General features: G+C 43.9%; 1 protein-coding gene across 1 annotated transcript in view; it reads left to right on the forward strand.

Annotated features, from left to right (window-relative positions):
- The window catches only part of MYRIP (myosin VIIA and Rab interacting protein), a 162,638-nt gene that overhangs the window by 26,649 nt on the left and 119,831 nt on the right, over positions 1–16,158 (forward strand). The window contains exon 2 of the mRNA XM_054729730.1: positions 1,359–1,502. Coding sequence (XP_054585705.1) covers positions 1,393–1,502 — 110 coding nt within the window. The 5' untranslated portion in view covers positions 1,359–1,392. The remainder of the gene's footprint in view (positions 1–1,358; positions 1,503–16,158) is intronic.

The following is a 16,158-nucleotide window of genomic DNA, read 5'->3' on the forward strand; positions in this document are numbered from 1 at the left end:
ATGACTGAGACCCCTAAAAAGAGATATTTAGACACAGACATGTTTAGAGAGAAGACCCGATGAGGACACAGGGAGGAGACAGAGATATATAAGCCAAGGACAAGAAATCAATTCTGCCAACATCTTGATCTCACACATCTGTGAGAAAATAAATTTCTGTTGTTCCAGCCACCTAGTCTGTGTTACTCTGTTATAACAACCCTAGCAGACCAATACACCTACCTACATCCCAGTATTATTTGGTCTTGATTAATGTAGCTTTATAGTAAAAACATCCACTATTGAGTAGAGGTCATGAGAGTAGACATTTTCTCCTTTTTGCTGATCTTAGGGGAAAGCATTCAGTCTTTTATCATTGAGTATGATGTTCATTGTAGTTTTTTATTGTTTTTATTTTTTAATGACCTTTATATGATTGAGGAAGTTTCCTTTAGTTTATGTTTGCATAGTATTTCTATCATGAATGGGTATTGAATTTTGTCAAATGCTTTTTCTGCATCTATTGAAATGATTATATTATTTTCCCCTTTTATTCTGTTAATGTGCTGAATGACACTGATTGATTTTTACATGTTGAACCAACCTTGCATCACTTAGATAAAACCCACTTGGTCATGGTATATAATAATTCTTTTGAAATCTTGCTGAATTGGTCCACTAATACTTTGCTGAAGATGTTTGCATTTCTGTTTATGATGGCCTTCAGTTCTGGGCTATTTGTTAGAATTACTTATTTGATTTCATCCCTGGGTGCAGCCGTTCATTAGACATGTAGTTTCCGTAATTATTAGCTATGTACCGCTGGTAGGTATTTCTTTGAAATACTGTCTTTTCTACTGCTGGAAATGGCTAAATAAGATTTTAGTATATATTTTTTCCTTTTGCAGAAGAGAGTTTATTGATTTCTACTTTATATTTTATAGTCATGTGATGAAAATTTCAAGGATATACAGTGTAAATAGGACATTTTTAAGCATTATAATTGATTTTATTTTGCAATCACATATGGTGCTTAGAATGTAAAACTTTAAACCATAAAATTTAGATTTTGGGGATATTACCTTTTGGTGTTTCATTAGAAATCCACGCCAGGTCTCAGGCATCTTCATTTTGTTGAGGAGAATGACTTGTTTATTTCTAGTTAAGCCAGGATGAGTGAAACCGGCAGACGATCATTTCCTTTACTCTGCAGGCTTGCTGAAGTTATCTGTAAAGGTTTGCTGAGTATGAGAGCGCAGCAAGATAGGACCTTATATAAACACTGCATTTAATTTTGTTTAGTCGCAAAATTGGTAGACTTGATCCATCGATAGTTTTTATCTTCCCCTCAATTTGTGGTCTCTCCTTGATTTTTTCAGGTCTTGTTTTCTCGTCTGTGTTTGACACTGAGTCATGGGGAGGAAGCTGGACCTGTCCAGTCTGACCGATGATGAAACCGAGCATGTCCTCCAGGTGGTCCAGCGAGACTTCAATCTTCGGAAAAAAGAAGAAGAACGGCTTAGGTGAGATGCTGCTGTTGCCGCGAACCATACGTGGACAAGTGAAAACAGGTTTCCCGAGAATGTTCCTTCCTGCTAGCTCTGAGTTCAGAAGTCTTTATGTCATGTCAACACACGCTTACGTGTGTTCAAGAAGAACACGCTTCCCTTTGTTGAAAGGCTTGCCAGCTTCAATGCTGGGCATCGCAATGCCAGTTAAGGAATGTGACTGTTCATACTCTCAGTCAAGGTTTGGGTTGGGCTACTCGCCCTGTCAATCATTAGTTGTAGAATGGGTGGGGTTGTGGTGACAGTGGCTGCTGAGCTTGCTCCTGGCTGTAGTTTTCCTGTCGGCTGGTCCTGTTGGAGCATAACCAGTGTACTGTGAACAGTTCTTGGGAGAACAACAGTCCTCCCTCTGCAGTCTTCTGTGAGAAGGCTCCCCTCCCGTGGGAAAGCGCTCTGGAGACCTGGTGCAAAAGTGACCATCAGGTTGGGGGTGGGATCATCTGGCCCAGCATCCTCCTCCTCATTTCATAGAGGGGGAAACTGAGGCCCAGAGGGGTGGGGTCTTCTGACTCCTGTAGTTGATACGCCCTTGTGGAAATACTCTTGCTGCTCAGTTGGGTGGAGTGAAGAAGTCCGAGTGATAGAAATGAGGCCACGTGTTGGGCCTCGTGTGTTACAGCCAGACGGCACGTCCGCATCAGCTCCCCTCATCCGTCAATCTGTCCTCCCTCGAGATGCCATGGTTTGGTCACGGCACCATCTTCCTCCTGAGCCACTGAGCTCCAAGCCTCAGTCTTTAAAAAAAATTTTTTTTTCAATTACAATTGACACACAATATTGTATTAATTTCAGGTGTACAGCACAGTGGTGAGACATTTATATAATTTACAAAGTGATCACAAACCTCAGTCTTTTTAAAAAAATGTTTTTATTGATTTCAGAGAGGAAGGGAGAGGGAGAGAGAGATAGAAACATCAATGATGAGAGAGAATCATTGATCAGCTGTCTCCTGCCCACCTCCAACTGGGGATGGAGCCTGCAACCTGGGCATGTGCCCTTGACTGGAATTGAACCCAGGACCCTCCAGCCCACTGGCCGACGCTCTGTCTACTGAGCCAAACCGGCTAGGGCTATATCGAGATTTTTAACATTTATTTGCATGGGATAATTTAGAGCAGTGGTTCTCAACTCTGGCTTCACATTAGCGTCACTTGGGCAAGTCTGAAAACTCCCGATGCTCAGGCCAGTCAAGTCAGAATCCCAGGGAGTATTTTTGTATAGCTCTGAAAGTGATCATTGTGTGTCACCAAGATCGAGAATCACTGACTTAGAGCAATGTCATCCAAACTTCAATGCACATGTGAACCGCCTGGGGATCTTGTAAAGATGCCGATTCTGACTCAGTGGGTCTGGGCTGGGGCCTGAGAGTGTCCATTTCTAGTAAGCTCCCAGGTTGAAACTGCTGCTGGTCTGTGGACCACAGTTTGAGTCCCCAAGATTTAGAGGAGTTTCTCTTGTACGTTTTATCTCCTTTGCACCTGGGATTACATTCCCCTTCTCATTCCTGATGGTCTGTAGTTCTTTTCTCTTTCTTTCTTTGAATATTTTTGCCAAATATTTTGGGGGTATTTTATTCTTTTTTTTTTTTTTAAAGCAAACAAGCTAGGTAGATTTTACTTTAATTTGCTAATTCTACCCTTTCCTTTCTGCTTTCTGAACCATTAATTTCTGCGTTTATTTTTATTCATCCCTTTCTCTTATTACACTGTTTACTTTTGTTACTCATTTCCCCCCTAGCTTTTGAATTGCTAGTTTAATTACATCTATGCTTACTTGTTTAATGATGAAAAAATTGAGATGCAAGACTCTTCCTTCTATAGGCCTGGCTGCATGCCACAGAACACGGCCTCTAACAACACTTCCTAGTGAGTGTGAACTGCAGAGATATTTAGGGGAGAACTTCTTTTGTTTACACTCTTGTGATTAAGTTTTAGTTCCAAGAAAGTAAAGTTATCATTTAGATAACTTAGTAAGTTTTAAGAGGGATGTTGGCCTAATATGACTAAATTCTTAAGTGTTTCATGAATTTTTGGGGGGGAGGGGCCAAGAGGGAATGTCTGTACATCCTCCGTAGATTATACAATGCCATATATTTCCATTATGTCTTATTTGTGGGGTCACAGACATAAGACATCCAAGTTTGTAGGTAAGCCTAAGCAGGTGCTCAGGGCCTTCTGTTGTCTGCTCTGTGTAGTTCCCACATTCTATGAGGAGCTGTAGGAGGGCAAGATTGCCTGATAACCCTTCCATGGTGACCTGGGATTGCGAGAAGCAGCAACAACACATTAAAAGTTCAGGGTCACACAGTGACGGACAGTCCATATAAAAATGAGCATTTCTCTCTTCCTGTTTAAAAGAAAAAATAGACACTCAACCAAACAATACATCTTCCGGGTGTATGTGCAACCGCATTATTATAAAGTCTAGGGAAACGGATATAAACCTTTGCTGAACCCTTAGTATTTATCCAACAATAACACACAAGCAATTAAGACACTTAGGAATGTTTTTTTAGGCTCCATTTACGAACGATTCTCTTAGGTTTTATAATGACATGGTTCGATTGACAATGAAAGGTCTCCCCCTTAATTCTGTCCTTTAGTTACTCAGTGCCTCCGCACAGTCTAAGCTACATGATTCACATGTATGTATCCTTCCAGAGATACTTCATACATATACAGAAGAATCTCTCTCTCTTCCTCCTCTCTCTCTCTCTCTCTCTCTCTCTCTCTCTCTCTCTCACACACACACACACACACACATACATACACACACACATACATACATACACACACACACACACACACACACACACACACACACACACTAGAGGCCCGGTGCATGAAAATTCATGCACTGGAGGGGGGTCCCTCAGCCCGGCCTGCCCTCTCTCACAGTCCGGGAGCCCTCAGGGGCGGGAGGTGACCCGGCGATCAGGGGAAGGTGACGCCCCCATCACACCTCTGCTGCTGCCACTGCCAGCAGCACAAGCCTCAGCCAGCCCTGGTTGCCTGAGCCTCGGGTGGCCCTGGGAGGCTGGGCAGCCACTATCCGAGGCTTGCCTGTGCCTTGGGCATCAGCTGGGCAGCAACCATCCAAGGCTTGCCTGCGCCTTGGGCCGGCCCTGGGCGGCTGCGGGGCTGAGGGGACTGGGGGACTCCAGAGGCAGGTGCGCGGAGTGGCCGGACCCACCTAGGGGCGGGCCTGGCCATGCCGCATGCCTGCCACGGCAGAGCTGAGGCGACTGGGCGCCGCCATCTTGTGGCTGTGGACACCGCCATCTTTGAGGCATGGCAGTCAATTAGCATATTTCCTCCTTATTGGCTCTGGGCGCCGCCATCTTTGTGAGGGTGTGATGGTCAGTTAGCATATTCCCTCTTTATTAGATAGGATATGAATATATATATAAATTTAATTTTTGTCCCTTTTTAATAAAATGGTATCATCCCATTGTCCCAAACCTTATTTGTTACATAACACATCTTGGAGATCTTTGCACAACAGTATTGAGTGCTTCTTCATTCTTTTTCATAACAACATAGCATTCCGTTGCCCAAGTGGACTATAGTTTATGTTCCCAGTAACTTATTGGTATATAATTTAAACACTGTTACAGTTATAACCTCTAGCACATTTCATTTCAAATGAAGTTTATTTGTCGGATAATTCTCAGAGATAATGAAATCGCTAAGCGATAGGCTATACACATTTGTAATTTTGATAGTTATAGCCGCATTGCTCTCCATAAAAGAAATAACTTATATTCCTACCCAGTAATGTAACTACAGCATAATTTTCAATAGTTCCAAAGCACACTACATGGTCCTTTCAAATTCCTGTCCCCAATTTCTTTTTTGTGTGGTCTTGCCAGACTGTTTAGGATGGGAGTGTGAATAGTCAGATGGGCCCTGGTTTATGTCCTAACCCTATGGTTGGCAAACTGTGGCTTGCGAGCCACATGCGGCTCTTTGGCCCCTTGAGTGTGATTCTTCCACAAAATACCACGGCCTGGGAGAGTCTATTTTGAAGAAGTGGCATTAGAAGAAGTTTAAGTTTAAAAAATTTGGCTCTCCAAAGAAATTTCAATCGTTGTACTGTTGATATTTGGCTCTGTGGACTAATGAGTTTGCCGACCACTGTCCTAACCCATCCTGGTGCCTCTGTATTTTCTTTAAAACACAAAACCCACACTATTGCTGTAAAGCTTCACAAATTCAGGACATGCTGAAACGGTCAGGGTCTAGAGTCCATTAAATTTGAGTGTCTCTACAAAGCCCATCTAAATGCTAACCTGCCAGCCAACAGACAGCTGGTAAACCCTCGGTCCTATAAATCAACATTAATGAGAATTGATTCAACAGTTTCCAAGGCCCTTATCTTATTGCTAATACAAGAAATCCCATCGGCACTTTCCCACACTGCCTAGATATTAAATAAGGCTTATGATGATTAAGTACCAGAAAAGTTAATTAAAAGGTAATTCCAGGGGAACGTACCGATCTCATAGGACAGTGGTCTTCTACTGGATAACACAACAAAGGAGGAGTTGTCAAACCCCAAGCACTAGGCAGAGGCCCTGCAACCAGCAGAGCTGTGTGGCCCCAGCCCAGCCCAGGTCAGCTGCCGTCTCCGGAGAGCTTCCTCCCAGCACAGGGGGGGCTCTTCCTTCCACTTGAGCCTCAGGATCAGCTCTAGAAACAGGACCTCTGCTTGGCAAACAGGATTTGAGACAACGGTGAGGTGGCTGCCCCTTGTCTTTCCCCATTGGATAGGGCCACCATCAAGCTTTAATGATATTAAACTAAAGGGTAGGGCTTATAAAAATGTAAGACAAATGAGCATGTTGTCACAGATTATGGTCAGCCATCAGAGCAATTTATGCCCAAAGTTTAATGAGATATAGCTCATCCAAATTTTTGAGAGAAAATTTCTAGAGCCTTAAGACATGGTCTCAGTCACGGTGCCCTGATGAAGTCTATAGAGCTCAAGAGTCCAGGTCAGCAGGACTGAAAGTCTGCTCACATGAGCATGTCATCATCATGCTCACAGCACAGAGGAAACTAATATCTCGTTTAATTTCAAAACCCCATTGACCTCTGTGGATGAAGTTAGCATATCTCAAATGCAAGGGAAACTTGCTCATTCCTATTTCTCTAAAATCCACAAATCTGAAAAGTCAGGCCTAAATGATCAACCCTAATTCCTAGGAGATAGGTAAAATGCAGGGTTTCAGCGGGGTTCGTAGAACAAATGTTTATTCTGGCGCGGAGTCTGGCACTTACTGTTTCTGGTTAGCTGTGGTCCTTGGTGCCTTCCATGCCTGACACACAGTGATCGGGTGACCACTTAGTATATAAATGTTTAACCACTGTGTTATACGCCTGAAGCGAATAGAATATTGTACGTCAACTGCAATTAAAAAATATTTTTAAAAAATCCAGTGACGTGGCTTTCTTGTCATTCTGACCCGCACTCAATACACATTTTCTATTCTGAACGGACAGAGAGGCACTAAGTCCACGGGGCGGCTAGCATTGCTACGCTGCCCGTGGAACTCGGCGCTGTTTGCTTACTCGGTGACAAACAGAGCCCTTGCCAGCAGCACTTGCCATAAAGAACTCCACACAGGGCGTGTTCACTTGGCTGCTGCCCACAGGTTTCAGAAGGAGCAAACACTGGATGGGTGACTGGCGGGACCCTCTGGAAACCAACGCGGTGGTGTCGCCGTAGCCTGGAAAAGTTTCCTTTCACACAGTGCAGCCCGTCACTCCCGTTCTCAGAATGAATTTTAAGGAGGAAGACGGGAGAAGACGGCGACACTTCGTGATATACAAAGATGTTCCCTGCAGCATTCTTTATGCTGTAAACATCATGAACAACCCAAATATCCAATACTCAAGGGACGGTTAGATTAAGATGCATTCATATGATATCATGTGATGCAATGATATGATATGACATTACAATACAACATAATGTAACAGCCATATCTAATAACATTGGACACTGTTTAATATTAAGTGGGGGGAAACTATATAGAATGCTGATTTGCTTTTTAAAAATCTGTCTATCTAGCCCAGCTGGTGTGGCTCAGTAGTTGAGCATTGATCCATGAACCAGGAGGTCAGGGCACATGCCCGGGTTGCGGGCTCGATCTCCAGTAGAGGGTGGGCAGGAGGCAGCGGATCAATGATTCTCTCTCATCTTGATGTTTCTCTCTCTCTCTCTCTTTTCTCCCTCTCTCCCTCTCCCTTCTCCCTTCCTTTCTCTAAAATCAATAAAAAATATTTTTAAAAATTAAAAAAATAAAAATCTGTCTACTGTACATACACATTCACACACTTTTTAAAGAGACATTTCCCCCATAATGGCACTTCTCACATCTATTTTGCTTTCCACTGCCCCCTGTACAACCCCCAACACACACAAACGTGCTCATGCACACACACACATGCACACACACATGCACACACACATGCACATGCATACACAGACACACACAATCATCCATGGCCAGATAGTAAGTTATATGTGGGCAGAATCTTGTCTGTCCTGCCCACAACCCTTTTCCCAGAGCACAGCACTGCATACCACCAGCTCAATAACTACCCTTAAAGGTAGTAACTGCTAATAAAGGTTAAATATCTAAGGCAACTTACCACTGTTTTTACAGTGGTTATGTCTAAGGTGTGTAATTACGTATAATTTTTATTCTCTTTAAACTTCTGTGTGCTTTTCATTGTTTTCTATATAGTTGCATGTTTATAATCAGCATTTTTTAAAGAAATGAATTTTAATAAGTGAAATAATACCTATTTGCTTCTGGTACATTCTTCTTCCATTGTTCAGTTTGATAAATATGTAAGTGTACACAGTTAATGGTATCTCAGTGTCCATCCAAGTAGAGTGAAACATTTGAGCACTAAGAAGAAAGCATGTGCCATTAAAAAAGAAAATAATCAATTTCTGTCAAGACAAGTAACGAAGTGGGGGCTAATAATCTATAAACCCGATAAAAAATAAGACACACTATTGAAAAGAAAACAAAGCTAAGAACATGTTCTCATTGTTAGCAAAAGGTCTAGTGCCACATTCAAATTCTTTTACTATAGTATCTACTTAAAAACACAATTCAGTAACCCTTTGGAAAACAGAGGTCAGTAGTATGTTTCTCTAACACTGCCTTTTCCTTCTCCGTATCCTTACCCACCTTACCCAGGGGACTTGAAAATTTCAAATTTTACCTAGGATCTTATGACTTTTTTATTTAAACACTAGCATATGTTCATCATAAAATTTTTGAGATACAATAAAGGAAAACTATTCATAATATCATTGCTAAAAAATAATCAATGACATTCTGTGTACTTCCATGAAGATTTATAAATATGTGATTCAATTGTATTAAAATATATACACATATAAAATGTGTACTTTGCCCTAGCCAGTTTGGCTCAGTGGATAGAGTGTCGGCCTGCAGACCAAAGGGTCCTAGGTTCGATTCCAATCAAGGCCATGTACTTGGTTGCATGCTCTCCCCGGCCTGGGACCCTGGTCGGGGCGCATGCAGGAGGCAACCAATCAATGTGAAACACATTGATGTTTCTCTGTCTTTCCCTCTCTCTTGCACTCTCCCTAAAAATCAATGGAAAAATATCCTTGTGTGAGGATTAACCAACAAAATAAAATAAAATGTGTACTTTACCATATACACTGAGTGGCCAGATTATTATGACCATCTGACGTTTGTAGGCAAATTAGCCGTACACTGCATCGTATGGGATATGGAAGCTGAAGGCCTGTTCGAACACCTTTGCTGTCTGCAGTTACCAAGATAAAACGTCTCCAGTTTGCACAGGAACACAAGGATTGGACAGTCGAGCACTGGAAAAAAGTCATGTGGTCCGAAGAATCACGTTTCCAGTTGCATCATGCAGATGGCAGAGTGAGAATTTCATGGAAACAGCATGAAAACATGCACCCCACATGCATGAGTACAACCCTTCAAGCTGGTGGGGGCAGTGTTATGGTTTGGGGCATGTTTTCCTGGCGTGATTTGGGCCCTTTAATTCGTGTTGAACAAAGTCTGAATAGCACAACATACCTAAGTATCATTGCTGATCAAGTTCATCCTATCATGTTGATGGCGTATCCCAATGGAGATGGCTTCTTCCAACAAGACAATGCGCCATGCCACAGTGCTCGTATTGTGCAGGAGTGGTTTCGAGAACATGAGGGAGACTTTACCTTGCTTAGGTGGCCCCCACAATCACCAGATCTCAATCCAATTGAGCATTTGTGGGACGAAGTTAAAAGAGCCATCAGGCAGCTGGTTCCACAGCCATCAAATCTCACAGAACTGGACAGTGCTGTTCATCAGGCATGGTGTCAGATTCCTCGCATCACATTTCAACATCTCGTGGAGTCAATGCCAAGAAGAATCGCCGCAGAATTGAAGGCAAAAGGTGGCCCAACGAAGTACTGATGGGGTGGTCATAATAATCTGGCCACTCTGTATATTTTAATGACTATATCTATTATTATACATATATTACTCCCCAGTTCTTTAGCACTTCTACCTATCTTACAAAGGGAGGGGACTAATAAGAATTAGGATAAATAAACTGATAAATAATATATGCATATATATGTGTGCATAGTCAATTTGAGTATATATGTGTATATTTATGCACATGTACATACCTACTAATATATGTTATACACTCAAAGAGATTATCTTCTCCTTAATTCTACTTCCAGAATAGGTCTTATTTTAATCATAAGGACTTATAACCTCATTGCAACATGGGTTGTGAACTGTTATTCATTTCATCGTATTATCCTGCCATTAATCATTATTTTTCCCGACTATAGGCAGCAAAAACATGAAAAAAAGTATATTTTTTAGAAATTATAAATGAGTTTTTCTTTAAAAAACTAATATAAGTAATTTACAAAAATTCTGCAAAATGCAAGAAACTGTAAACCCATGCAATATCCTACAATCTAAGAAATCGTTATTAGCCCTTTTCTTGTTGTTTTTTAAAAATTTAAGTATAGTTGGTACATAACATTATATTAGTAGTTATGTTAGTGTCAGGTGTACGATATAGTGATTTGACATCCTTATACCTTACAGTATGACAGCCCCACTAATTCTAGTTACCGTCTGTCACCATGCAACTTACCATAATATTATTGACTGTATTCCCCTTCACTTTTTTTTTAAATTCACTTTCCGTCCTCCTCCCCTTTGACATATGAAAAGATGTTCAACATCACTAATTATCAGAGAAATGCAAATCAAAACCACAATGAGATACAACCTCACACCAGTCAGGATGGCTGTCATAAAAAAGTGAACAAATAACATGTGTTGGCGAGGATGTGGAGAAAAGGGAACCCCTGAACCTTTTGCTTATTCTTTCTACTTGACACACACATGTTCAGATACATGTGTGTGCTTTATTAGATGCAATTTCAGCAACCATAACATTTTATATATTGCTTTATTTTATTTTTTTAAAACTACTTGCCCATTTCCCTGTGTAGCTCCATACCCCACAAGCATCTGCAGAAAGGCCCAGTCCGTGCTGGAATGGTACCCACTCTGGCGGTTTCCCTGCTGGAAGGCTCTGCTGTGAGCTGGCTGCTCTTTTTCATCCCATCTGATGGAACTGGCCTCGTCCCTCAGAGGTTGGCAAGATAAGACAAAGCGAGGAACCCAAAGTGAGCTGATTTTGTGGCTCATTAGGAAATTTATTTATGGGGATTTCAAATTTGAAATCTAAAGCCAAAGTGAGATTTGGGGGCAACCTGCAGCTTTCTTAGGTCCAGAAATTACATTTTAAAATTGGCTCCACAATGGAATGGCTGATGTATGAGATTTTGTTAAAATATTTGACACGGGCAGCCCACAGAGGGCTGACTGAGTGGAGGACAAGGAGGTACGCCATTCCAGTGCTTGTTCCAGAGGCTGTAGGAGCCAAAGGCCCTGCCAACCCACTGGGCAGGTCGCTACAAGGAAAAACCTAAAATCCAGCTAGACAGGCAGGAGCTGGGCACTTGGCATGGGGACAGGAATCAGCCAGGGAAGGGGACCTGGGATCACACACACGAATAGTTGTTGCGGAACGGGAGCCCATGCATCGGGCTGGGACTCGGCGCACACTAGGGGCCCAGTTTTTCTGGGGATTCAAGAACACTGAGGACAGAGGCATTTTACTTTTTGAAAAAGAAACTCCTTGAAAAATTAAGTTATTATAATACAACTAGAGGCCCGGTACACGAAACTCGTGCACTGGGCGGGGGTGAGGGGGTGTCCCTCAGCCCAGCCTGCACCCTCTCTAATCTGGGACCCCTCGGGGGATGTCCGACTGCCCGTTTAGGCCAGATCCTAAATCGGCAGTATGGTTTCCTAAAAAAAAAAAAAGGGACCTCTACGCTGGAGCAAGACTCTCCCATCTGGGAGAAGGAGCTTGTTATAAGTCACCTCGAGAATCAGGGAGGTTGTTGAGGAATTTCCACATGAAGGTATCAGCTTGGAGATTGGACCAGGAGAAGGGCCTGTTGGCTTCTGGCCACGAAGGCAGGGCCTGTTTCCAAGAACTGAAGAAGTTCATGGAACGAGGAAGCCGGAATCCCAACAGCAGGGCAAGGAAGAAAGCGAAACTCAGATTTCCACACTGTCCATCTGTGCTTATCACACCGTGTTTCAGATAATTTCTGGCTCAACGATATGGTACGTGCCTGAGTTACTGTGGCTGAAGAAAGGTGCTTTCATACCTGCTATAAAAACAAAACAAAACTTTTAATTCTCTTTCAAGTCCTGAGTGTTTTGCACACCTCGTGCCAAAGAATGGCCTTCTGCAGCCAGAGGTCTGAGTCATGGAGGTCATGCCAAGAATTGGTGCCTCAGAAGTTTTATCAGAGCCCAGCAGGGTTGAACCTCTGGCGTTGGCAGCGGAAAAGTAAATAAGATCAGGAACTTCGAACCACAAAGGCAGCCCAGTAGAAAATTGTTATTAAAGAATCTGGGGTTCTGGGGAGAATGTATCCAGAATTCAGAATCTGCCCATGAGTAACGACAGATTTAAAAGTGAAGAGAATTCGCATCAGTCCCTTTTTTCTACATCACAGCAAACTGGCAGCATCAAACCCTCCCTGGCCATTTGTAAAGACAGACCCCTACAGGCAAGTAGGTGATAGCTTACAATTTTATGGTGCCAGAGACAGTATGAAAAGTGTAAATACGAGGTCATTCTAAACCAGGCGTCCTCAAACTATGGCCTGCGGGCCACATGTGGGTGTTTTTGCTGTTTTGTTTTTTTACTTCAAAATAAGATATGTGCAGTGTGCATAGGAATTTGTTCATAGTTTTTTTTTTAAACTATAGTCCGGCCCTCCAACGGTCTGAGGGACAGTGAACTGGCCCCCTGTTTAAAAAGTTTGAGGACCCCTGTTCTAAACTCACATATTATTTCAAAGGCCATGACATACTTGATCAACCATTAACTTCAAAGGAACATCCAAGGGTTGATTCTGTCCTGAGATGCACAAAATCTCCGCGGTGACTTGGACACGACTCCTTGTCAAATCTGTATGTTAAAGCCGATACCAGCGTGTTATCCTGGGACCACCGACACACGGCAGAGATGACAAGACTATAGCAAAGGCCAATACAGATTAGGTAACTAAGACGTTGGCTGGTTCCTTCTGACACCTAAAAACCTCTGAGAGAAAAGGGCTAGCTCCGAACAACAGTGAACAAGAAAGCTTACTTTTTGGTCCTATAACTTCCACGCTGCCTAGCCTGGCATTCCAAACCAGTGCTGTCCGATAAAAATATAACGTGAGCCGAATCTGTCAAGTTTTCTTAGCAGTCGCATTTTCAAAAATAAAGAACCAGACAAAATTAATTGTAATTGTAAAATTAATTTACATTTTATGTAAAATGTGATTTAGATACACTTCCGTGTGTTTTCAATAGGAAAAATGGATTCGTAGGATGTGTGACATTCTTTTTCCTACTAGATCTTTGAGATCCAGAGGCTATTAGACTCTTCGACTCCATCTCAGTTTGGACAAGCCATGTTTGAAGTGCTCAATGGCACATTGAAGTGCTCCATGGCTAATGACTCCTGCAGTGTCCCAACTGTCCCCTCCCCATATCCTGACTTAAACCCTGCTACTTCCCCATCCCTGCACATACCCCAAGTCTTTGCAAGGACAGGTACCAGATTTTCTAAGGTGGCCCTGATTTCACCCACTCTGTCACATGACATCCAGATGCCCCCGTTTTCATTGCCAGGGGCAGGGTGCTGCCCTGGCTGTTGGCCCAGCGATGAGGCACCACTGCCTGGGTTTGAATTTACCCCTCACAGCAAGTTATTCGTATCTTTTCAGAGCCTTCATTTCCCATTTTGGAAATAAGACAACGGAGTTTTTCCCAGGGTTGCTGGGAATGCGGAAGAGGTGGTATTCCTGGAATTTCACACTCTACTCGGTGTGATTAGCAGCGTGGCAAAGTACTTTCTTCCTCCCCTCCCTTCCCCGCCTCCCCCACCCCCACAGGTCCTGATGGGGCTTGAGAAAACATGTCTTCTTTTCTACCCTTATTCTGTTGCCCGGGATGCTCCCTGCATTGATCTTTGTATCAATCCACTTACACAATCCGGCCTGTCTTTCAAGGATCGGATGGCATGCACCCTCCTCCGGGCAGTCTGCCTGTTCCTACCTGCCACCTCTGAGCTGGAAGTATTCCTGCGGATCTGCCTTAATGCTTTTATGTCTCACTCTCCATAGCATCCTAGTCATTCTCATCAGACTTAGCTCATCTTCTGGGCTCTTCCTCAAGGGTTAAGGCCCTTATTAAAATTGTGAACCCCTCCCTCTCTCTCCCCTCCTGCCACCGCCCCCCCCCCCCCACCTGCCTTCACATTGGTCCAGGAGGCTCCTGACATTCACAATATGATTTCAAAGCAAGCGAGTGAATATCTGACAGCTTTGGTTTAACATACTTGACTTTTTCATTGTTAATAAATAATGTCAATAACAAATAGAAAGGAGACTTTTAAAAAAATCATCTGAGGTCCCCTCTAAGCTTTGAGATTGATACTCTGTACCCCTACATTCCTCCCCACCTCCCCGGGCCCCACACCTGCCCTTCCCAAGTGTCCAGGTTCCCTCCCGGTATCTCCCAGTTCTGACTCCTACCGGGCCTTCCCCATCACAAAGTGACCCTCTAACAGAGCTGTGTCAGGCCCGCCACTGCACCAATAAAACGCACTGCTCCGGGCTCTGCTAGCTCGGGCAAGGCCAGGGGACTGGCTGGCTCACCTGCTCTACCAGGGTCGAGGAAGGAGCCCCAGCCTTGCGGCCTCTCCCCGCCGAGGCAGCAGATGCAGGAACTGGGTAGGTTAACGCCACAGTGTCCGTGTGGCATCTCAGAGCCCCAAGGGGCCAGTGAGGAGATGCTGGTCAGGTGCGTTCTGTGCACACACAGTTATTTCATAAGCCATAGGGCATGTTTATTCCAACTGAGTAAAGGCAAGGCGCTCCCATTTCAAGAAGGATGTAACCAGGAGTACTTGTTAACGCATTGGATCAGTTTAACTGTCCAAAGAACACGGAGGACAGAGGCATTTTACTTCCTGAAAAAGAAACTTCTTGAAAAATTAAGTTATTATAATACAACTAGAGGCCCAGTGCACGAAATTCATGCACTGGGCGGGGATGGGGGGGGTCCCTCAGTCCAGCCTGCACCCTCTCCAATCTGGGATCCCTCTCACAATCCAGAACTGCTGGCTCCCAACCCCTCGCCTGCCTGCCAGCCTAATCACCTCCTAACCACTCCCCTGCCAGCCTGATTGATACCTAACTCTCCCCTGCTGACCCGATTGCCCCCAACTACCCTCCCCTGCTGGACTGGTTACCCCTAACTGCCCTCCCCTGCTCACCTGATCGCCCACAACTACCCTCCCCTGCTGGCCATCTTTGACCACATGGGGGCGGCCATCTTGTACGAGGGTGTGAAGGTCAATTTGCATATTACCTCTTTATTATATAGGATTTTAATTTGTGTAAAAGGAAATGGGTTCTTTCCTCTCTGGCAAATGGTGATTTCCTCAAAGGAGTTTCTGTGTAACAGACTAGACACACAAATCCTTTCTGGTTTTGAGAGAGGCTTTGCTTCCCTGCAGCGGTTCTTCCACACCCCCTGGCAGGTCTTCCTCATTTCCTTACAACATTGAGACTTGACTCTCGGGGGATGGAAGATTGCCCCCCCCACAGGCCATGCCAGCAAGTGAGGAATTGAAACCATTAGGGCAGCAAGTGCATCTTGTTCCCTTCCTGAACAGGGGAAAGGCGTGTACACGTTGCAGCTAGCACGGCAGCAGCCAAGCCTCTCAGGAAAGGACGAGGCAGGAAGTTTGTTGCCACGGTCTCATTCTCCTACCCTGGCCCTCCCTTCCTTCCCCTGGCCCTGGCCTCGCCTGGGCCCAGCAGGCCTTGGCAGGCGTAAGTACACTGTCAGTTCAGCAAACCCTGACAATTAATGGCCAGTCGCAGTTACGGGAAACAAATCCATCAAACCTAACCCCTGCTCCCG

Source organism: Eptesicus fuscus, chromosome 18, assembly GCF_027574615.1.
Source record: "Eptesicus fuscus isolate TK198812 chromosome 18, DD_ASM_mEF_20220401, whole genome shotgun sequence".
NCBI lineage: Eukaryota > Metazoa > Chordata > Mammalia > Chiroptera > Vespertilionidae > Eptesicus > Eptesicus fuscus.